Source organism: Trachypithecus francoisi, unplaced genomic scaffold (genome assembly GCF_009764315.1).
Source record: "Trachypithecus francoisi isolate TF-2019V2 unplaced genomic scaffold, Tfra_2.0 Lachesis_group12, whole genome shotgun sequence".
NCBI classification, from domain to species: Eukaryota; Metazoa; Chordata; class Mammalia; order Primates; family Cercopithecidae; genus Trachypithecus; species Trachypithecus francoisi.
In genome coordinates, this window is record NW_022681457.1 from 54,072,848 (window position 1) to 54,097,246 (window position 24,399).

Consider the following 24,399-nt stretch of genomic DNA (forward strand, 5'->3'; position numbering starts at 1 on the left):
CCTGGCTCAGCTCAGGGAGGAAGCCCTGCCTGAAAAGGCTGCAGCTTTCATCGGTCAGCCCAGCATCGGATCACATCTTCTGTCACTCAGGAGCTGAGTGGGCGGGGCCTTAAGCATTATCCAATCAGGGACGCTGGGCTGGAAACCGTCCAATCAGGCAGGCAGCTGGAACAAAGAGGCCGGCTTCTGGGTTTGGCGCGGCCTTTGTCTCTGGCTGCATCTGGAGCTATGTGTTTCCTCTTCACTACTCTGTGCCCTCTGCTCCTAGAGGCGCAGCCTCTGTGGCCCTTTCTCCTGCAGGTATTGGGAAATCCACATCCAAGATGCCGGGACCCCCTGGAAGCCTAGGAATGGTGAGCGTGCCGGTTCGACATCCTGAGAGAGGGGAGGGACTGGTTGATGGGAAGTGGCTGTGGCGGCACTCAGGCCTCCCCGAAGTCAGCTCCACAGTCTGCGCCCCGAGTTCTCCTTGCCCAGGTCGGCCTCAGTCCCCTCCAGCCATAAGATGGCTACGGCGCTGTCAGCCAGTCCGGGGCTTCCTGTCTCTTCCCTGCGCAGTGACTGTGCCCTGGCCTGGCGCCCTCTTGGGTCGCAGCTCTGCACCCGCAGCTCCGGGTCTCTCCCAGATTGTCAGGAACCACGAGAAGGTCATGAGGGGAGATCTTGACTTGGGGTGCGCGTTCACGAATGGGAAGAGCTTTGGTCCTTGGGGTTCACGGTTTCTCTTTTCTCCTGTTAAAAATTTATGGGCCGGGTGCGGTGGCTCACGCCTGTAATCCAGCATTTTGGGAGGCGAAGGCGGACGGATCACTTGAGTTAAAGGGTTGTCAGGGAAACTAAGTTCCTTTTCAAAGACTCAACTTCCTGGTCAGAAGTTGTAAAAGTTGTAAATCAACCCTGCCACTTCTTCCCCCTTTTCCGTTTCTCGCAAATCGCGCGTTTATCCTATTTGGAAAAAGATTGGGTCTAAGCCAACCGGGATCAGCTTAGATTGTGCGGTCTGACCCCAGCCAATAGAGGAAGGACACAAAACGAAAAACTACGTTGGGGTTAAAAACCCCTTCCTGGTCGGGCGCGGTAGCTCAGACCTGTAATACCAGCACTTTGAGAGTCCTAGGCGGACGGATCACGTGGTCAGGAGTTCTAGACCATCCTGGTCAGCAAGGTGAAACGTCGTCTCTACTAAAAATACAAAAATTAGCCAGGTGTGGTGTCAGGCGCCTGTAATCTCAGTTACTTCGGAGACTGAGGCGTGAGAATTGGTTGAACCCAGGAGGAAGAGGTTGAAGTGAACTGAGATCGCGCCATCGCACTTCAGCATGCGGGACAGAGCAAGACTCCTTCTCAAAAAAAAAAAAAGTAAGAATCTTAAAATTTTCTTCCTTTATGTAAACACTGCGTTTAAGTAATTTCACTGGATTTTTCAAACAGTTTCAAGAACGAAGTGAATAACACTGACATGGAAATTAAAGCTTGAACCTGGTAATTCCAAGCTAAGGCTAATATGAAGCCTGCAAAAGGAGGGGTTTAAAAAAAATTTTTTTTTTATTTTGACACGGAGTTTAGCTCTTATTGCCCGGGCTGGAGTGCAATGGTGTGATCTCGGCTCACCGCAACATCTACCTCCCTGGTTCAAGGGATTCTCCTACCTCAGCCTCTGGAGTAACTGGGATTACAGGCATGCGTCTTCACGCCCGCCAAATTATGTGTGTTTACTAGAGATGGGGTTTCTCCATGTTGGTCAGGCTGGTCTCCAATTCCCAACCTCAGGTGATCCACCCGCATTGGCCTCCCAAAGTGCTGGGATTACAGGCTTTCGCCACCGCGCCTGGCCAACAGGAGGTTATTAAAGGCCCCAGTTAGTTTTTTCTGGGGAGCCTCCCCTGCAGTTGTCCCAGCCTGCTCACCCCAGCTATGGAAGGAGCCTTTATCTTGAGAGAAGCTACAAAGCCCTGGAAAGCTCGGACCCCACAGGTAGATGCAGTTAAGATTAAGGCGAAGGAAACTGGGAGGGTCTTACTGATAATAAAGCTATTGTTTTGAGGCACTTTTTAGACTTTTTAAGATAAAAAAGTTAGATTTATATTAAAAAATGAATTAGTATTGGAACAGGAGAAAGTACCAACTAATTATAAGTTCTCTGTGGCTTACAAAAATGTAGGCAGAAAAGGGCTTTCTTTCCTAGAGAGGAGCAAACAAGATTAGATAAAAGGTGGGAGGGGAATGGCAAATGGAGGGTGAAAAAGTCGTATTTTAGCTCAGAGAATATCTCACCCTGAAATCAGCATGTTTTTAGGAGGGATGTAAAATGGGGTTGTATGTTGACTTAGACTGACAGTAGCTCAAAGTTCAGGAGCCTGAGAGAGGGAGATAAACTTAAATAAAGTTTGATTAATAAATATTTTATTTTAGGCCAGGCACGGGGGCTCATGCTTGTAATCCCAGCACCTTGGGAGGCCTAGGCAGGCCGATCACCTGAGGTCAGGAGTTCGAGAACAGCCTGGGCAGCATGGTGAAACACGGTGTCTACTAAAAATACAAAAATTAGCCGAGCTTCGTGGTGGGCGCCTATAATGGCAGCTACTCGGGAGGCTGAGGCAGGAGTATTGCTTGAACCTGGGAGGTGAAGGTTGCAGTGAGTCGAGATGGCGCCACTGCACTCCAGCCTGGGCAGCAGAGTGAGACTTAATCACAAAAAGAAAAAAAAGAAAAGAAAAAAAAGAAATTTGACCACTGAAGACAAATTCAGCTGATTTTTCTAATAAGAAAAAGGAGAGGCCGGGCGCGGTGGCTCAAGCCTGTAATCCCAGCACTTTGGGAGGCCGAGACGGGCGGATCACGAGGTCAGGAGATCGAGACCATCCTGGCGAACATGGTGAAACCCCGTCTCTACTAAAAATACAAAAACTAGCCGGGCGAGGTGGCGGGTGCCTGTAGTCACAGCTACTCGGGAGGCTGAGGCAGGAGAATGGCCTAAACCCGGGAGGCGGAGCTTGCAGTGAGTTGAGATCCGGCCACTGCACTCCAGCCTGGGCGACAGAGCGAGACTCTGTCTCAAAAAAAAAAAAAAAAAAAAGAAAAGAAAAAGGAGAAAATGTGCAGAGTGTGTGTCTGTCTGTGTGATAGGTGAGAAAAGAGCACCATCTAAGTCATAATGGGAAGGGTGTTTCTTTCCATAACCTGTTTCTGGAGTACACAACAAATGGAGAATTTTATTAATCACAAATATTTTCCATAAATATCTATGTATTTCATCTTTCCCCATCTCTTTTCTTTGTTGTATGCATTTCTTCCATTTGGCTTTTCCTGGGCTGCATCTTATATATTAAACCGGTAAACGTAACTACAGTGTTTCATTGAGTTCTGTGAATAGCTCTACCGAATTATTGAACTTCAGGGACATTTCAGGAGTCCCTAGTTTTCAAACATTAATTCAAAAGAAGAGATGGGCCCATAGGGTTTGTGACCGGCATCTGCAGTGAGGACAATTTTGTGGGACCAAGGGTCTGTGATGACTCTGGGTGGTGTTAGAATTCAAATGTTAGACAATGAGTTGGTGTTGGAGAATTGTTTGATGTTCAGCAAACTCTACAGATATGGTGCCAGAAAAAAGTTATCATGGGGGCCCGGCCTGGGGCAAAGCTCTGAGTGTTTGGGATTGTGAATCTCTGCTCTCCTGTACACAGGCTGCCACACTGCCCATTGTTCTGTGATTCCTGGTCTTCTCCCAGGGTGACAGAGGACTGAAAACTTAGAGAAAAGGAGTTCCGATTAAAGACCCCCTTTTATTGCAGCTATCACCACAGTATTCTCACCCACTCACAACACACACACTAGACATTGATGTGTCCACGCTCCTCCCAGGACTAGGCATCACCCTCTCAGAAACTTCACCACAGCATTTTTGGTCCTAGCGTTTCTTGTGTTTCTTGTCAAGAATCCACAAGTCTCTGTAAGTTCTCCTGGTATATCTCCACCCACAGACACCAAATCTGCAGCAGCAACCTGTTTTCTCCACCAACTTAGGATCTGGGCTGCCTGTTTATAGTCTCATCTGCCTGCATGCACACAGAAATAAATCAGAGTAAAGTCCCAGGTGGGCCACTATGTGTAGTAAAAATCCTTCCTTTCACCTATTTTGCACTCTCTCCCACCCAGGAATTATTTTTTTCTTTTAGCTTTTATTTCTATTTTTGGTTTGGTGTACACATGTGGTTTTTTTTTTTTTTTTTTTAAACGGAGTCTTGCTCTGTCGCCCAGGCTGGAGTGCAATGGCGCAATCTGAGCTCACTGCAAGCTCCGCCTCCTGAGTTCACGCCATTCTCCTGCCTCAGCCTCCTGAGTAGCTGGGACTACAGGCGCCCGCCACCACCCCCGGCTAATTTTTTTGTATTTTTAGTAGAGACGGGGTTTCACGCGTTATCCAGAATGGTCTCGATCTCCTGACTTTGCGATCCGCCTGCCTCGGCCTCCCAAAGTGCTGAGATTACAGGAGTGAGCCACCGCGCCCGGCTTTTTTTTTTTTGAGAGGGATTCTGGCTCTGTCACCCAGGCTTGAGTGTAGTGGCATGATGTGGGCTCACTGCAAGCTACGCCTCCTGGGTTCACGCCATTCTCCTGCCTCAGCCTCCTTAGTAGCTGGGACTACAGGCGCCCAGCACCAGGCCAGGCTAATTTTTTTGTATTTTTAGTAGAGACGGGATTTCACTGTGTTAGCCAGGATTGTCTTGATCTCCTGATCTCGTGATCTGCCTTCCTCGGCCTCCCAAAGTGCTGGGATTACAGGCGTGAGCCACCGCGCCCAGCCTGAAGTCTACATCTTAAGGGATATTTGTGAACAGAATCATTGCTATTTTAATTTTTTTTTTTTTTTTTTTTTTTTAAGACAGAATCTTACTCTGTTACCCAGGCATGAGTGCAGTGACATGATCTCGTCTGACTGCAATTTCTGCCACTCAGGTTCAAGTGATTCTCCTGCCTCAGCCTCCCAAGTAGCTGGGATTACTGGCCCCGGCCACTGTGCCCAGCTAATTTTTGTATTTTTAGTAGAGGCGAAGTTTCACCATCTTGGTCAGGTGAAAGAGATAAACCATATATCTCTCAACTTCCTGAGCCCAGTACAAACACATCCCACCATATATCTGTCAACTTCCTGAGCCCAGTACAAACACATCCCACCATATATCTCTCAACTTCCTGAGCCCAGTACAAACACATTTTTCGACTCAGAGACAACCATATATCTCAACTTTAGAAAAACACCACCTGGAGAGCCCCCGATAAGGTCACAGCCGTGTGGTTTTACTAAAAGCGCAGGAACCAATAAAAAAAACTGCTAAATGTATAACTTAAAGTGTTAACCAATTGTAATGCTGTAACCAAAAGAGTTCCCTTGTTCCTCTGTAACTTTACAAATCTTATTTACATCGGGCTATAAAAAGCGAGCGCACGCATGGTTCGGGGCCCTCTTGTGAGCTGTTAAGCGGAGGGACCAAGTTCGAACTTGCAGTAAAGATCCTTGCCGCTTGGCTTTGACTCTGGACTCTGGTGGTCTTCTTTGGGGAATAAACAGTCTGGGCATAACACAGGCTGGTCTTAAACTCCTGACCTCGTGATTCACCCTCCTTGGCCTCACAAAGTGTTGGGATTACAGACGTAAGGCACTGCACCCAGCTGTATAATTTCGATTTTTTTAACCTTCTTTAGTGTACATATTGATTTTCTAATAAAACTACCCTAGAAAACCTTAAGGGATTTGTTTAAATTGTGGATTAGTATATAGTATAAAGGTGACAGGGTAGTGGCTAGAAAAGATTAAAAGTATAGGAACTCTGGGATTTAAGTTTCTTTTAGGTAAGCTTAGAAAACACAAAACTGGAAGTACCCCAGTTGCATAGAGAACAGAATTCTACATAAGGTCCTCACACTGCCTGAGACCTGATCAGATTCACACTTTTTGGAGGCTTTATTTAGGTCTGACCCTACCCTGGAGTCTTGCCTCACAGAACTGATTAGAAGAAATCAGAGTTTTGGCTGCTGAATCCTGCTGCCTTTCTAGAGCTGGTGCTCACAATTTCCTGACTTCCAAAAGCAGATGAATGGGAAAAATGAAGTACGTATTTTAGGGTCTTAGGTTTTTAAATTTTCTGTTAAAACCAGTGCTTGCAGAGACATCCTGTTAGGCAACTTTTTTTCTATTCCTGCAGATCCAGTAGTTGCTCCACAAGTCACAGAAAAGTAAATGTAAACAATAAAATTTTCTCTAAATTACCTTAAACTCTTCCTTTCTCTTTCATCTTTCTATATTTTGCTTTTATTCTTTACAGTGTTTAAAAAAAGTTGATGACAGAGAAACAGAAGAAGAAATAAAAATGCTGGGGCCTTTACCTAAATCCTAAAATGTATTAAACCCTTAGTACCAGCTTTCAGGGTGTTATGAAAATTAAATCACATAATGTGTTATGCCCAGCAAAGTGCTCTGTGTCATTCTCTTGAGCACAAAGTACCTGCTTAGTACATGTGTACATGTTTTTTAAATACAGACTTATTCTGACATTGCTGTCTTCAGTTCCTCTGTCAACTTTAAAGAGCCAGCAAAGAATATAAAACTTTAGGATGGAGATGGGTTGTCCCTATTTGTATCAGAAGTATTTGGTTGTGACAAGAGTGCTGAGTGTAAGGGACCCTGTGCTGTGCCTGCTTCACTAACTAGTGCTAATAATGAGCCAAGGGGGAGCAACATCAGCATTGACAGGAAACTTGTTTAAAACACCCATTCATGGACTCTTTTCAAAGCAGAATCACATTACATAAAGTGGAGCCAAAATAACCAAGTGATTTATAAGCTCGTTAGAGCTTGAGAGGCAGTGCTTATCTTGGTGGTGATCAGCCCAGGCTTCTCATTAGGATCACATGGCCAATTTGCAGAAATCTCTTGTGCCCTCCACACAGCTTCTGTTTATTCTGCGTGGAAGCATCCATGTTACTTTAGTGAAGGGCCTCATGTGACTCTTAAGGTGAGACCAGAATCAGGTATAAGGGCTTCAGAATACATTCATGAGAGTTAAGTTCTACCATTGCACTAAAGGGTGGTCACAGGGGCAGTTCTGTTTGGGTTTGGTACAGACAGGTCAGTGTGGCTTATAATTCCATTACTGGAAAATGCTGGTGTCTGTGGCAGGGAGAGCACCTGAGGACAGGAAAGGAGAAACTTATATTTCTGTCTTCGTGGAGCAGTTCGTTGTTCCCTGAATCTCTTCTGTTTCAAAGGATGGAAATAGGTGGACTTTTTCTGTCTTTTTCTGCCAGTTGATGTCATGCCAACAGGTAATCATGTGGTACTAACAACTTTTGCCGAGACCAGCTTGGTCGGGGAGACCCTAAGCCAGGGATGCTAGAGGAATTAAAGACATACACACGAAAATAGAAAGGTGTGAAGTGGGAAATCAGGGGTCTCACAGCCTTCAGAGCTGAGAACCCAAAACAGAGATTTACCCATGTATTTATTAACAGCAAACCAGTCATTAGCATTGTTTCTATAGATATTAAATTAACTAAAAGTATCCCTTAAGGGAAACAAAGGGATGGGCTGAATTAATTGCGGCAGGAACACGCCCTTAAGACACAGATGGCTCAGGCTTCTGTTTGTGGCTTAAGAATGCCTTTAAGCAGTTTTCCGCCCTGGGCAGGCCAGGTGTTCCTTGCCCTCATTCCTGTAAACCCACAACCTTCCAGCTTGGGCGTTATGGCCATTATGGACATGTTACAGTGCTGCAGAGATTTTGTTTATGGCCACATTTTGTTTATGACTTGCTCCCAACACCTTTAAAGGCATGTTCTCAAGATGCAGGTTAATTTTTCCAGAAAATCTCATCTGAAAAGGAATTCTATCTGATTTCAAGTTTTAAATTGATCTAGTATTCATTGCAGGGCTCCAATTGCATGTAAATAGATGTGAGAGTTGAAAGACCTATAAGGGGCTTCTCTCGCTTTACAATGTCTTATTATTTATTTATTTATTTACTTACTTATTTTTCCTCTGGTTGATGAAATGCCAGGGTGAAAGGGATAGCCAAATGGACTAAAGCACAAGTGTCACTCTAGTTATTCTGCAGAGTGCCCATTAAAGGTCCACCACAATACCACCACACATTGGCTCAGGGATGAACAAGGGCTGACTGATTGATAAGCTCTTGAAAATTCTTAAGCTCACTGCATCCCTTCAGGTCTCCAATGAATGCTAAGTTTCCTCCCTGCCGTGAGAGACAGGAAGTGAACTTAGTGTTAGGAGAGGGAAGCTGGATGGCCCTAGGGGGCTGACCACAGGAACTTCGAGATACAACAGAGAGAACTTGGCATGACTTACTACTCTAGGCTGTAGAGTCCTGGAAAAGAGCTACTATGTAGCCCATGCGTGGTCGACTGGAGGACCACCTTAGTGGAAGGGGGACAGTCAGGGCCTCTGGCCTGCCATGTGCACAAGCATAACAATTGCTTTTGTTTAATGTGCAGATGGAATATATGATCCACTTCAACCAGGTATTTGCATCTTGGTATGTTGTCTTGTCAAAGTTTGTTTTAAGTCTTTAACTTCCATGATCCTCTAGTAAAACGAATGTTTTATCACTTATTTTTATTAGTTTTTAGCCCAAAAAAGCTAAACACCATTACACCATTTTATATTTAATAATGCTTTTTGTATGATTTTTATACCAGATAAGCTAAATTTTACCTTTATATTAATGTGTTATTAATGTTAAATTTAATTTTAATAAAACCTTGTAGATATATTTATCCAATTTTTAATATTTGACCACAAGGTAAGATTTTATAGACTCTTTTTTTTTTTTTTTTTTTTTTTTTTGTTGAGACGGAGTCTCGCTCTGTCACCCAGACTGGAGTGCAGTGGCCAGATCTCAGCTCACTGCAAGCTCCGCCTCCCGGATTTACGCCATTCTCCTGCCTCAGCCTCCCGAGTAGCTGGGACTACAGGCGCCTGCCACCTCGTCACGCTAGTTTTTTTTTTTTTAGTAGAGACGGGGTTTCACCGTGTTAGCCAGGATGGTCTTGGTCTCCCGACCTCGTGATCCGCCTGTCTTGGCCTCCCAAAGTGCTGGGATTACAGGCTTGAGCCACCGCGCCCGGCCTATAGACTCTTTTTAACCTTTTATAATTTTTGTTAGAGCAGGTTGATGCTTTAAGAAAAACCTGCTGCGTTTTTACTTTACTGTCTAGTTCACAGAAAAATTGGATGATACCTTTATACTTTAGCTAATATGTTTATACACAGAATTTTCTTTACAATTAATGTTTTAAAACTTACTTAAACTTTTAAAACAATAATTTTTTAACCTTTTAATGTAGGTAAAAATCCACATTTTTATGCCTCCTTATAAACTTTTTATCACAGGTATATTTTACTTTTTTTATACACCTTGCACATAAACTGTTTCTTCAATAGTACTCACGAGGCTTTATTACTTTTAAATTATACAACTTTTTTGCATACTTTTTTTTATAACTTTTTTCTTTTACGACTTTGGCAGACAATTTTTTTTTTCTGTCGCCCAGGCTGGAGTGCGATGGCGAGATCTTCACTCACTGCAAGCTCCGCATCCCAGGTTCACACCATTCTCCTGCCTCAGCCTCCCGGGTAGCTGGGACTACAGGCGCCTGCCACCACGCCAGGCTAATTTTTTGTATTTTTAGTAGAGATGGGGTTTCACTGTGTTAGCCAGGATGGTCTCGATCTCCTGACCTCGTGATCTGCCCGCCTCGGCCTCCCAAAGTGTTGGGATTACAGGCGTGAGTCACTGCGCCCGGCCGTAGACAATTTTTTGACATGTCTCAACTTTCTGACTTATTACAAACATTTTTTTCTTTAAACAACCAGTTAATTTATTTCAGGACAAAAATTTACCATATAAAATTCTTTTATATAAACCCTGCCTCCCCCCTTTCTTCCCTTTCTTGGAATGTTTTTTAACATAGTTCCTAGTGGGGTGGGCTTATTTGTGCCTGACCCATGCTTCTTTGAGACAATGCACCACGCTCACACCACACGCACACCAGAAAACAAAAAAACAGGTAAAAAGGGCACACACACATTTCTGCAGTTTACACCAAACCAAAATCAGAGTATCCAGAAACGCAAGCCAGGTCAAAACCAAAATGAAAGTATCAAGCAATCCAAGTCAAGTCAAAATCAAAAACCAAAGTGCCGGTACAGGCCCACCATGGATGATCAGGCCAAGCTTCTACTCAAATGGAGAAGGCACCAAAGTGCCAATAAAGGCACGCCATGGGTGATCAGGCCACGCTTCCACTCAAATGAAGTGGGCAAGTTCCAAAGACTAGTCTTACCAAGTTTAAGATGTCTGGACTTCAAGTGCCAGTTCCTTCCCGGTGTTCAGCCACTGTGTTAATCATCTGCTCTGACGAGGCATTCCACTGGGGCAATTGCCTACCTGGGAGCGCTGTTTGGATGGCGTCACTCAGTCTGGCCAGAGTCCCCCACAGGGATGCTCCAAGGGCAGGCCTAAGCCTCCTAAGGGGCTGCCTCGGCCATCCATCAGTCACCTGGCTTCCAGGTCAGGGAACCAAGAAATGTAGCAGGAAGAGCCACAGGCAAAACCTCTCAGACACCGAGTTGTAGAAGGAAAGGCTCTATTCAGCTGGGAGCATCGGCAAGCTACTGCCTTAAAATCGGAATTCCCTGAGTGTACAATTTCTGTCCCTTTTAAGGGCTCACAACACTAAAGATTTCACATGAAAGGGTCGTGATTGATTTGAGCAACCAAGGGGTATGTAACGGGCTGCATGCACCGGTGGTCAGAGTGAAGCAGAACAGGGCAGGAAGTTTCACAATGTCCTTCTATACAATATCTGGAATCTGAATAACATCAGTTTCTAAGTTATGAGTTGATTTTTAACTATTGGGTTTAGGCCAGGCAGGCCCAGGCCTGGTTTCAGGCCTGGTGCTGGGCAGCCTAACTTTGGTTTTACTTCTTTGTTTTTTCTTAAAACAGGTACTGAGTATAAAACAATATAAAACAATATGAGAGGGTCTCTGTCATTGCTCAATGGTACATGTTAAAGTTTGATAGGTGCCTTCTAATTCAACATGCCTTTTCCATCTGAAAAATATTCATAGCTGATTCTGTATGATGTAAATATAGCACTCAAAAATGTACATGTTCATGTTCATGCCCTTAATTTTATACTTTATTATCTAGAAAAATATCACATATGAACTAATGTTGTGGATCTTAGGCTGCCCTTTTTTCTCAGAGTTGGAGAATATAATAGAGAATATTTTTGTGTTGAAAATTATTTTATTGGAGAATTTTAGTCAGTCCTGTAAGTAAGAACCAGTTCTTTTTACTCTCCCATTTCACCTTAAATCAAATTAAAAATTCCACCAATGGCGACTTGGTAAAAACGTGTGTGTTTGTGTGTTTTTCAGGAACCATTGCAATTCAGAGATGTGGCCATAGAATTCTCTCTGGAGGAGTGACATTGCCTGAACACTGCACAGCAAAATTTATATAGGGATGTGATGTTAGAGAACTACAGAAACCTGGTCTTCCTTGGTGAGGATAACTTAAATACATAATTCATTAAAAAAAACCCTAAAAGTTTTATTTCTCTCTTTTGTGGAATGAATTTAGTACTTTATTCCTTGCATAAAACAGTTTCAGATGCACTTTTTCCAGAAAATCTTCCGAATTTATTTATTTATTTATTTTTTATTTTATTATATTTTTTTTGAGACAGAGTCTTGCTCTGCCGCCCAGGCTGGAGTGCAGTGGCCGGATCTCAGCTCACTGCAAGCTCCGCCTCCTGGGTTTACGCCATTCTCCTGCCTCAGCCTCCCGAGTAGCTGGGACTACAGGCGCCCGCCACGTCGCCCGGCTAGTTTTTTGTATTTTTTAGTAGAGACGGGGTTTCACTGTGTTAGCCAGGATGGTCTCGATCTCCTGACCTCGTGATCTGCCCGTCTCGGCCTCCCAAAGTGCTGGGATTACAGGCTTGAGCCACCGCGCCCGGCCCCGAATTTTTTTATTTAGAAAAGAATTTCTTCAAGATGTTTCATCTTAATCCAAACTTTCCACATTGCTGAGTTGAGCTTTATTCTTCACTCTAAATTAGTGGTAATTTCAGAATTTTAGTGGCTTAAAACATTGTTGCCCCCACCTGAAAATCTCATTGCCACCACCAATTTTTGATTCAGTAGTACCAGCTAGTAAATTTTAAAAGCCTACACGCAGGGCCGGGCGCAGTGGCTCATGCCTGTAATTCTAGCACTTTGGGAGACTGAGGCGGGCAGATCACCTGAGGTCGGGAGTTTGAGACCAGCCTGACCAACATGTAGAAACTCCATCTCTACTAAAAATACAAAATTAGTCGGTCATGGTGGCATAGTCCTGTAATCCCAGCTACTCTGGAGGCTGAGGCAGGAGATTCCCATGAACGCAGGAGGCAGAGATTTTGGTCAGTCGAGGTTGAGACACTGCACTCTAGCCTGGACAACAAGGGCAAATACCACTGTAATTTTGATAGGTAGTTTATTGAATCTATAGATCACTTTGGATAATATGGCAATTTAAAAATCTATTTGGATCTTCTCTAATTTTCTCAGTTTTTTTTTTTAAAGGTTTTTTAACTTAGTGATTTTTTTCTAAGAAATTTATTTAATGCTATAGTAAATGAGACTTTTTCCTTTCTCTGTTTTATCAGATAGTTTAAGTGTTTGAGACCATATACTTGTATGTTAATTTTTTTTTTTTTTTTTTTTTTTGAGACGGAGTCTCGCTCTGTCGCCCAGGCTGGAGTGCAGTGGCCGGATCTCAGCTCACTGCAAGCTCCACCTCCCGGGTTCACGCCATTCTCCTGCCTCAGCCTCCCGAGTAGCTGGGACTACAGGCACCGCCATCTCGCCCGGCTAGATTTTGTATTTTTTAGTAGAGACGGGGTTTCACCGTGTTAGCCAGGATGGTATCGATCTCCTGACCTCGTGATCCGCCCGTCTCGGCCTCCCAAAGTGCTGGGATTACAGGCTTGAGCCACCGCGCCCGGCCTTGTATGTTAATTTTATGTTGTGCTAATTTACTGAGTAGTGTATTTGTCAGTTTAGAAAGGTGTTTTTTTTTTTTTTTTTTGAGACGGAGTCTCGCTCTGTCGTGGGCTGGAGTGCAGTGGCCGGATCTCAGCTCACTGCAAGCTCCGCCTCCTGGGTTTACGCCATTCTCCTGCCTCAGCCTCCCGAGTAGCTGGGACTACAGGCGCTCACCACCTCGCCCTGCTAGTTTTTTGTATTTTTTAGTAGAGATGGGGTTTCACCGTGTTAGCCAGGATGGTCTCATCTCCTGACCTTGTGATCCGCCTGTCTCGGCCTTCCGAAGTGCTGGGATTACAGGCTTGAGCCACTGCGCCCGGCCAGAAAGGTTTTAAAGTACTGTTTATGGTTTTTTAAGTACTGCATATGGTTTTTTAAATATAAGACTTTATGATCTACAAACAGAAACTTTTTACTTATTTTACTCCATCTCCAAAAGAAAAAGAAACCTACAAGTTGAAAGTATTTTCTAAATATTTAGAAATTTGTTATAAATTAGTATTTTGGTATGAATTTACTAGAATATTTTATTACATGCTTTTTGCTGAACACTTTTTTTTTTTTTTTGAGACGGAGTCTCGCTCTGTCCCCCAGGCTGGAGTGCAGTGGCCGGATCTCAGCTCACTGCAAGCTCTGCCTCCCGGGTTCACGCCATTCTCCTGCCTCAGCCTCCCGAGCAGCTGGGACTACAGGCGCCCGCCACCTCGCCCAGCTAGTTTTTTGTATTTTTTAGTAGAGACGAGGTTTCACCGTATTAGCCAGGATGGTCTCGATCTCCTGACCTCGTGATCCGCCCATCTCGGCCTCCCAAAGTGCTGGGATTACAGGCTTGAGCCACCGTGCCCGGCCTTCTGAACACTTTACTAGGTTGTAATTGGAGAATATAAGCAAGATTCATGCTATTTATTTTTAATGAAACAGGTATTGTTGTGTCCAAGCCAGACCTGATCACCCGTCTGGAGCAAGGAGAAAAACCTTTGACTGTGAAGAGACATAAGATGACTGCCAACCCCTCAGGTAGGTGCGAGTGAAAATGAATGCAACAGACGACACAGATAAGAGGTCCCAAGGTCAAAGGGAAAGCCAGCCCTTAAAATGTGATTCGGGAAGCTGTGTTCCAAAGGAAATAGTTCCTGGGCAGCTGTATTTATTTATTTATTTATTTATTTAATTTATTTAATTTTTCGCTCACAAAGGGACATCTTCTGTCTCATGCTTTTAAATTCTCTAAGAATTCTACTATTCTTTCCGTGAGCTTCCTTCAAGTTCACAGTGAGAGCCAAATTCTTCTTTATGGTACCTAAGAGACTGCAGCTGCTTTTCCATTGTTTTGGGGACACACAAATATCTGCGTGATTTCAAGAAACTAAAACTGTTTTTTAAGTTGTCTTTTTGCATCAGATCTGAAATGTGTGAGAGTATTAGTTTTTGTTGCCTTTTTGCTCATTTTTTCTGCACAGTCCATTCTGTTTTTATTACCAGATAGTCTTGAAATATAGTTTGAAATTGTAAGTATGATATCCTTCTGCTTTGATCTTTTTCCTCAAGATTGCTTTAGCTATCAAAGTTATTTTAGTTTCATTTAACTTTTAGAAATGTATTAGAACTATTAGTATGAAAAAAAAACCACTGCAATTTTGATAAGAAGTTTATTGAATCTATAGATCACTCAGGATAATATGGCAAATTTAAAATTTATTTGAATCTTCTCTAGTTTTTCATAGTTCTTTTTTTTTTTTTGAGACAGAGTCTTGCTCAGTTGCCAGGCTGGAGTGCAGTGGTGCAATCTCTGCTCACTGCAACCTCTGCCTCCTGGGTTCAAGCTATTCTCTGCCTCAGCCTCCCAAATAGCTGAGATTACAGGTGCCCACCACCATGCTCAGCTAATTTTTTTTTTGTACTTTTTGTAGAGTTGGGGTTTCACCATGTTGGCCAGGCTGGTCTTGAACTCCTGACCTCGTGATCCACCCACCGCGACCTCCCAAAGTGGTGGGATTACAAGCGTGAGCCACCATGCCTGGCCCATAGTTTTTTTATTGTAAAGATTTTTTACCTCCTTTGTTAATCTTATTCTAAGAAAGTTACGACTTAATGCTATAGTAAGTAAGACTTTTTTCTTCCTGTATTTTATCAGAGAGCTTGTCTTAAGTGTATGGAACCCTAACTTGTATGTAAATTTTATATTTTCCTAATTTGCTGATTGTATTTAGTATTTTAGACAGGGTTTAATGTACTGTTTATGGTTTTATATATATAAGATCATATGATCTACAACCAGCAACTTTTTACTTATTTTTCTTTAATTTCAATGGATTTTTTTCTTTGATTAATTCTTCTTTCACATGCTTCCAGTGCTACATTAAAATAGAAGCATTGACAATGGACGCAATATAGTTTTGTATTGGTTCCTAAATTTGATGGCGCAAACACCTCTTCAAGTTTTTTTTTTGTTTTTTTTTTTGTTTTTTTTTTTGTTTTTGAGACGGAGTCTCGCTCTGTCGCCCAGGCTGGAGTGCAGTGGCCGGATCTCAGCTCACTGCAAGCTCCGCCTCCCAGATTCACGCCATTCTCCTGCCTCAGCCTCCCGAGTAGCCGGGACTACAGGCGCCCGCCACCTCGCCCGGCTAGTTTTTTGTATGTTTTAGTAGAGATGGGGTTTCACCGTGTTAGCCAGGATGGTCTCGATCTCCTGACCTTGTGATCCACCCATCTCGGCCTCCCAAAGTGCTGGGATTACAGGCTTGAGCCACTGCACCCGGCACACCTCTTCAAGTTTTTATAAACTGATTTTAGAAGGTAAAGATCTTTTGTTGGGCCCTTAGGGTGATGAGACGCCCTCTGAATTTGTAGTGAAGAGGGATTGTAGATTGGTCACAAGGCTGCTGGGTCTGCACTAGGGTCCACCTTTAGTTAGCTTGTTACAGGGTCTTGGGACCACCCAAGAAAACTACCCAATAAAATTCTCGTTTTATTTTTGTACAGACTGCATATCCTTCAGGGCTTTGCTCCATAGGGAAGACATTAGAGCATGTTTTTGTAGTCAGGTCTGCATATGGTGGGCCTTATGTCTGGATATTGATGAGTATGGTTTTTATTGAGTACCAGAGAGCATTCCCTCGGATAACTGGGTGGGTTTCTTTTTTTTTTTTTTTTTAGACGGAGTCTTGCACTGTTGCCCAGGCTGGAGTGCAGTGGCACAATCTCGGCTCACTGCAAGCTTCGCCTCTGGGTTCACGCCATTCTCCTGCCTCAGCCTCCCAAGTAGCTAGGACTACAGGCACCCGCCACCATGCCTGGCTAATTTTTTTTTGTACTTTTAGTGCAGACGGGGTTTCACCATGTTAGCCAGGATGGTCTTGATCTCCTGACTTCGTGATCTGACTGCCTTGGCCTCCCAAAGTGCTGGGATTACAGGCGTGAGCCCCCACGCCCGGCAACTGTTGGTTTCTATATAGGCAGAACTGACCATAAACTTTATCTTGTCTAAGTGAGTAGTCATGGAGATAGTCTTTTTTTCACCATGTGTTTAATGATGAACATATATTTCCTTTTGTGAGAGAAACGCTTCTTTTATTTGAAGGTCATTGTCAAAAAGATTTGTAATTTTGGTTTTTGTTTTTTTTTTCAGTTTTGTTGAAAAAAATTGTTTTAAAAACACATAACATAAAATTTACCGTCTTAATTCAATTGTACATTTTCAGGGCCAGGCATGGTTGTGGCTCCCATCTGTAATCCCAGGATTTTGGGAGGCCAACACAGGAGGATCTCTGAAGCCCAAAAGTTTGAGACCAGCCTGGGAAAGATATGGAGACCCCTCTCTATAAAAATAATTTAATAATTGCCAGGCATGGTGGTGTGCAGCTGTGGTACCTGCTACTTGGGAGATTGATGGGGAGTCAAAGTTGTGCCACTACATTTCAGTTTGAATGACAGAGTGAGACCCTGTCTTAAAAGAAAAAAAGAAAAAGCTGTTCATTTCAGACATGTTAAGTATATTCTCATTGTTATGTAAAAGACTTCTAGACACCACATCTTGTAAAACTAAAGCTCAATACCCATTAAGTAACAACTGCTCATTTTACCCTCTAGCCCTTGACAGACAAACCTTCCACTTCCTGTTTTTATGATTTGACTACTTAAGATAGCTCATATAGGCCGGGCGCGGTGGCTCAACCCTGTAATCCCAGCACTTTGGGAGGCCGAGACGGGCGGATCATGAGGTCAGGAGATCAAGACCATCCTGGCTAACATGATGAAACCCCATCTCTACTAAAAACTACAAAAAACTAGCCGGGCGAGGTGGCGGCGCCTGTAGTCCCAGCTACTCGGGAGGCTGAGGCAGGAGAATGGCGTGAACCTGGGAGGCGGAGCTTGCAGTGAGCTGAGATCCGGCCACAGCACTCCAGCCCGGGTGACAGAGCGAGACTCCGTCTCAAAAAAAAAAAAAAAAAAAAAGATAGCTCATATAAGTGGTATCATATGGTATCGATAATTTTGTTACTCGATTAATTCAAATGACATAATATTTTCAATGTTCATCTTAAAATGTGGCAAGATTATTCTTTTCAAGGTGGAATAATATTCCATTGTATGTATATGTTACATATTTTCATATGTTTATAAATCAAGAGACATCTGAGTTGCTTCAGTCTTTTGGCTTTTGTGAATACTGATGCAATAAACGTGGATATTCAAATATGTCTTCCAGGTCCTGTGTTGCTTTTTTTTTCTTTCTTTTTTTTTTTTTCTTGAGATGGAATCTTGCTCTATTGCCCAGGCTGAAGTGCAGTGGTGCGATCTCAGCTCACTGAAACCTCTGCCTCCTGGGTTCAAGCAATTCTCCTTCAGCCTCCCGAGTAGCTGGGATTTTAGGCGCCCAGCTAATTTTTTATATTTTTAGTAGAATGGGGTTTATTTTTTATTTTTATTTTTTTTGAGACAGAGTCTCGCTCTGTCACCCAGGCTGGAGTGCAGTGGCCGGATCTCAGCTCACTGAAAGCTCCACCTCCCGGGTTTACTCCATTCTCCTGCCTCAGCCTCCTGAGTAGCTGGGACTACAGGCGCCGGCCACGTCGCCTGGCTAGTTTTTTGTATTTTTTTTTTTTAGAGACGGGGTTTCATCATGTTATCCAGGATGGACTCGATCTCCTGACCTCGTGATACACCCATCTCGGCCTCCCAAAGTGCTGGGACTACAGGCTTGAGCCACCCTGCCCGGCACCATCTTTTTTTTTTTTTTTTTTTTCCAAAACTGAGTCTCTATTGCCCAGGTAGTACAATTTTGTTGATGGCATTATTCCCATTTGACAGCCTTCTTTTTTTTTTTTTTTTTAATAACTTCAGCAATATCACAATTTTTTTTCTGAGGTGAAAAAATGTTTTAAATAAATTCACTGGTGTCGGGTGCAGTGGCTCATGCCTGTAATCCCAGCATTTTGGGAGCCCAAGGCAGGCAGACCACCTGAGGTCAGAAGTTCGAGACAAGCCTGGCTAACATGGTGAAACCCTGTTTCTACTAAAAATACAAAAAATTAGCCAGGCATGGTGGCGCATGCCTGTAATCCCAGCTACTCGTGAGGCTGATACAGGAGAATCTCTTGAACCCTGGAGGCGGAGGTTGCAGTGAGCTGAGGTTATGTTATTGCACTCCAGCTTAGGCAACAACAGTGAAACTGTGTCTAGAAAAAAAATTCACTGGTTACCTCATGTGACTATCCTTATAAATGGAGCATCATTATGTGATTTTTGAAATTTTGCTTATATGTGTGTTTGTTATAAATATATTTCTGTGTATCTAAGTTTGTTTATACAGTTTTTCATGTTTACATCGTGTTTTAATAAATTTTTCAGTTATTTTTTGTATTTTTTATATCCACAATTTTTGGATATTTTAGTATTTCTTTTTATTCTCATTTTTTCTGATTTTCAGTAGTTATCTGGGTTTCTGTTTTTTTTCTTATACAGAGTCTTTTTCTGTCACCAAGGCTGGAGTGCAATGGTGCGATCTCAGCCAGGCTGATCTTGAACTGCTGACCTCAAATGATCCACCCACCTCAGCCCCCTAAAGTGCTGGGTTTACAGGCATCAGCCACCATGCCTGGCCTTTTTTATTTTATTTTTGAAACAGTGTTGCTCTGTTGCCCAGGCTGCAGTGCAGTGGTACAATCTCCACTCACTGTAACCTTCCCCACCCAGGTTCAAGCAATTCTCCTGTGTCAGCCTTTCAAGTGGCTGGGATTACGGGCACTTGCCACCATGCCCAGCTAATTTTTGTATTTTTAGTAGATACAGGGTTTCACCGTGTTGGCCAGGCTGGTCTCAAACTCCTGACCTCATGTGATTTTCCCACCTTGATCTCCCAGTGTGTTGGGATTACAGGAATGAGCCTCCAACACTGGGCTGTTCAATTCATTTGGAATTTAAAAAATTACTTTATATACTTTTTATGGATGCTTTTGAAAATTGTTTTGATGGGGCCATGTTGTTTTAATATTTGGTATACATTACAATCTTTGATAGAGATTTGGAAATTAACAAAAAGCTACCTGTTACAATCTTTGTAATATAGCTTTGTCCTGGTGTAGTCTGAAATCAATTGTCTTGGCTAGAGATTCTGGGAATTTCTCAAACATGTTTTTAGGATGAATCTTGTCTAAAATTTTGTGTTTATTGTTTAGTTAAATCAGCTTATTTGTATTTCTTCTTAATAGTAATCACTTGCTATACCCATTCCCTGTTTGGGGTACCGCAGTTTCTCTGCTTCTCTATAATTTACCTTTAGACACAGCAAACTGTCATTCCAATGTATATCACCATTGTTTTCAGCATTTTGTGTCATGGGACACTTTATCTGGTAGCTCCTAGAAGACAGAAATAAAGATGTATGTACCAATGTACATACATTGTTTTTTAAAAAGGAAACCAGGAGTTGGCACAATTTACATTTTTGTGTATGTATATGAGACAGAGTTTCACTCTTACCCAGTCTGGAGTGCAGTGGCATGATCTTTGCTCGCTACATTCTCTACCTCCACAGTTGAAACAATTCTCCTGCTTCTGCCTCCAAAGTAGCTAGGATTGCAGGTACCTGTGACCATGCCTGGCTAATTTTTTTTTGTATTTTAGTAGAGATGGAGTTTTACCATGTTGTTCAGGCTGGTCTCAAACTCCTGACCTCAGGTGATCCTCCTGCTTTGCCCTCCCAAATTGCTGGAATTACAGGCATGAGCCATTATGCCTTGTTGGCAATTTATTTTATTATTATTATTATTTTTTTGAAACAGAGTCTCGCTCTATTGCCCAGGCCAGAGTGCAGTGGTGCAATCTTGGCTTACTGCAATCTCCGCCTCCTGGATTCAAGAAATTCTCATGCCTTGGCCTCCTGAGTAGTTAGCATTACAGCTGCCAATGACCATGACTGGCTAACTTTTTGTAATTTTAGTAGAGATAGGTTTCACCATCTTGGTCAGGCTGGCCTTGAACTCCTGACCTCAAGTGATTCACATCAGCCTCCCACAGTGCTGGTATTACAGACGTGAGCCACTGCACCAGGTTGGCAATTTACTTTTAAAGGCACAATGTTATGCTGGGGAGCAAGAAGAGCTGTTGCATATAAGTAACAGACTTTTCTTTATCTTCTTTGTGACTGTTTGCTTTATGCTTACTCAGGGCCTTTCACACACTTAACTCGTTTATAAATTTTTCACAAATGTATTTTGGGCAGTATGTTTTTGTTACATTTATATGTCTAGGAAGAAATTACAGCTTGAGGTATTTTGCTATGTCATCTTGCTTATGTAGTTTGTATAACTTTATAAGTTATATTTGTAAAGTATATTTATCTGAGTCTAGCAATTGAAGTAATGTGTTTTTATTGTTTCTTTCAGTTTTGTGTTCTCATTTTGCCCAAGACCTTCGGCCAGAGCAAAGTATAAAAGATTCTTTCCAAAAAGTGATACTTAGAAAATTTGAAAAATGTGGACATGGCAATTTACAGTTTAAAAAAGGCTGTGAAAGCGTGGATGAGTGTGAGGTACACAAAAGAGGTCATAATGAACTTAACCAATGTTTGACAACTACCCAGAGCAAAATATTTCAATGTGATAAATATGTGAAAGTGTTTCATCAATTTTCAAATTCAAACAGACAAAAGAGAGGACATACTGGGAAAAAACCTTTCAAATATATAGAATGTGGCAAAGCTTGTAAGCAGTTCTCAACTCTTACTACACATAAGAAAATTCATACTGGAGGGAAATCCTACAAATGTGAAGAATGTGACAAAGCCTTTAACTACTCTTGCAACCTTACTAGACATAAGAAAATTCATACTGGAGGGAAACCCTACAAATGTGAAGAATGTGGCAAAGTCTTTAAGCACTCCTATACCCTTACTACACATAAGATAATCCATACTGGAGAACAACCCTACAAATGTAAAGAATGTGGCAAAGCTTTTAACCATCCTGCAACTCTTTCTTCACATAAGAAAATTCATACTGGAGAGAAACCATACAAGTGTGATAAATGTGGCAAAGCCTTTATTTCATCCTCAATCCTTCGTAAACACGAGAAGATTCATACGGGAGAGAAACCATACAAATGTGAAGAATGTGACAAAGCCTTCACTCGTTCCTCACACCTTACTATGCATAAGATAATTCATACTGGAGAGAAGCCATACAAATGTGAAAAATGTGGCAAAGCTTTTACATGGTCTGCAGGTCTCCATAAACATAGGAGAACTCACACTGGAGAGAAACCCTACAAATGTGAAGAATGTGGCAAAGCCTATACTACATCCTCAAATCTAATGGAACATAAGGCAGCTCATACTGGAGAGCAACCTTACAAATGTAAAGAATGTGGCAAAGGTTTTAACTGGTCCTCAGACCTTAATAAACATAAGAGAATTCATATTGGACAGAAACCAAGAATGTAACAAAGCTTTATTTTATTATTATTATTTATTTATTTTTGTTTGAGAGTGAGTTTCGCTCTTGTTGCCCAGGCTGGAGTGCAATGGTGCAATTTTGGCTCACCAAGGCCTCCACCTCCTGGGTTCAAGCGACTCTCCTGCTTCAGCCTTCTTGAGTAGCTAGGATTATAGGCATGCGCCACCACACCTGGCTAATTTTGTATTTTTAGTAGAGATGGGGTTTCTCCATGTTGGTCAGGCTGGTCTCAAAGTCCTAACCTCAGGTAGTCTGCCTGCTTTGGCCTCCCAAAGTGTTGGGATTACAGGCATGAGCCATTGTGCCTGGCTGACAAAACTTTTTAAGGAAGTTCTCAACCCTTATAACACATAATTCATACTGGACAGACACCCTACAAATGTGAAGAATGTGGCAAAGCCTATAACAAGTTCTCAGTTCTTTTATTTTTATTCATTTATTTATTTTTTGGGATGCAGTTTCACTCTTGTGACCCAGGCTGGAGTGCAATGGTATGATCTCAGCTTACTGCGACCTCGGCCTCCTGGGTTAAAGCCTTTCTCCTTCCTCAGCCTCCTGAGTAGCTGGGATTATAGGTGCCCACCACCACACCCAGCTCGTTTTTGTATTTTCAGTAGAGACAGGCTTTTGCCATATTTGCCAGACTGGTCTTGAACTCCTGACCTCAGGTGATCCACTCACCTTGGCTTCTAAAGTCCTGGGATGACAGGCATGAGCCTCAATTCCCAGCCACAAGTTCTCAATTCTTAAGAGACATGGCGATAATTCATGCTGAAGAGGAACTCTACAAACCTGAAAGATGTGACAGTGCTTTTCCCAACACCTCCAACTTTTCTACGCATTAAAAAAAATTACACTCTGTGAAACCATAGAAATGTATGAAATGTGACAAAGCCTTTATATAGTTGCCACACTTTTTTTTTTTTTTTTTTTTCTTTTTGAGACGGAGTCTCGCTCTGTTGCCCGGGCTGGAGTGCAGTGGCCGGATCTCAGCTCACTGCAAGCTCCGCCTCCCGGGTTTACGCCATTCTCCTGCCTCAGCCTCCCGAGTAGCTGGGACTACAGGCGCCCGCCACCTCGCCCGGCTCGTTTTTTTTGTATTTTTTTTTTAGTAGAGACGGGGTTTCACTCTTAGCCAGGATGGTCTCGATCTCCTGACCTCGTGATCCGCCCGTCTCGGCCTCCCAATAGTTGCCACACTTTATTGTAGGTAAGCTAATTCATACTTCCAAAACACGCACAAGTATGAAGAATGTGGCAAAACTTAATCAGTGCTTACACCTTATTTCACAGGAAAGCTATTATCCTTGAGAAAAATTGTACAAATATAAAGAATATGGAAAAGCCATTAATGCCCATCACATCTTACTCAACGTAAGATGGTTCATAGTTATTAAAAACAAAAGAGAAATTACTGTGAAAAAAATCTTTGAGAAAATATAAGCCTTTAAGGTGAAGAAGAGTATTGATTCTGAAGACAAGCATTACAAATATAAAGGGGTTTGTAGTATCTTTGCTTGTATTACAGATCTTATTGCACGCGTTTTGTATTAGAAGGAAACCCTAAAGCGGTTGCCAAGCTTTGTTCAACATCGGTGAATGTATATTGAAGAAGATTCCTGCAAACGTAATGAATTTGGAAACACTCTTTAGATAATTATTTGTGACCGGGCACGGTGGCTAATGCCTGTAATCCCAGCACTTTGGGAGGCTGAGGTGGGAGGATCACCTGAGGTCGGGAGTTTGAGATCAGCCTGACCAACACAGAGAAACCCCATCTCTACTAAAAATATAAAATTAGTCATGTGTGGTGGCACATGCCTGTAATCCCAGCTACTCAGGAGGCTTGAACCTGGGAAACAGAGGTTGAGAGTGGAGATCATTTTACTCCAGCCTGGGCAACAAGAGTGAAACTCCCTCTCCAAACAAACAAACAAACAAAATATTTGTGTGTAACTAAAAGTAGATTTTTAGAAGCATTGTAATTACATTAAAAGTATACTTGTTCTGGCCAGGCATGGTGGCTCACACCTGTAATCCCAGCACTTTGGGAGGCCGAGGCAGGTGGATCACAAGGTCAGGAGTTCAAGACCTGCCTGGCCAAGATGGTGAAATCCTGTCTCTACTAAAAATACAAAAATTAGCTGGGCATGGTGATGGGCGCCTATAATCCCAGCTACTTGGGAGGCTGAGGCAGAGAACTGGAATTGCTTGAACCCAGGAAGCGGAGATTGCAGTGAGCTGAGGTCACACCATTGTCCAGCCTGGGTAACAGAGCAAGACTCCATCTCAAAAAATAAAATAAAAAAAGTATACTTGCTTCCTTAA

The 24,399-nt window shown here is 42.7% G+C and overlaps 1 protein-coding gene and 1 pseudogene across 2 annotated transcripts; both read left to right on the forward strand.

Annotated features, from left to right (window-relative positions):
• LOC117093731 overlaps window positions 1–24,399 on the forward strand; it is a 135,323-nt pseudogene that overhangs the window by 31,276 nt on the left and 79,648 nt on the right.
• LOC117093727 (zinc finger protein 486-like) lies at window positions 215–22,580 on the forward strand. Of its 2 annotated transcripts, XM_033229247.1 has the most exons (4): window positions 215–353; window positions 11,465–11,591; window positions 14,039–14,134; window positions 21,004–22,580. In XM_033229247.1, the coding sequence occupies exons 2-4, from the start codon at window positions 11,558–11,560 to the stop codon at window positions 22,056–22,058; spliced, it is 1,185 nt and encodes a 394-aa protein (XP_033085138.1). In that variant the 5' UTR covers window positions 215–353; window positions 11,465–11,557; the 3' UTR covers window positions 22,059–22,580. The 2 variants fall into 2 exon arrangements, with proteins under 2 accessions (XP_033085138.1, XP_033085139.1); XM_033229248.1 differs by lacking the exon at window positions 14,039–14,134.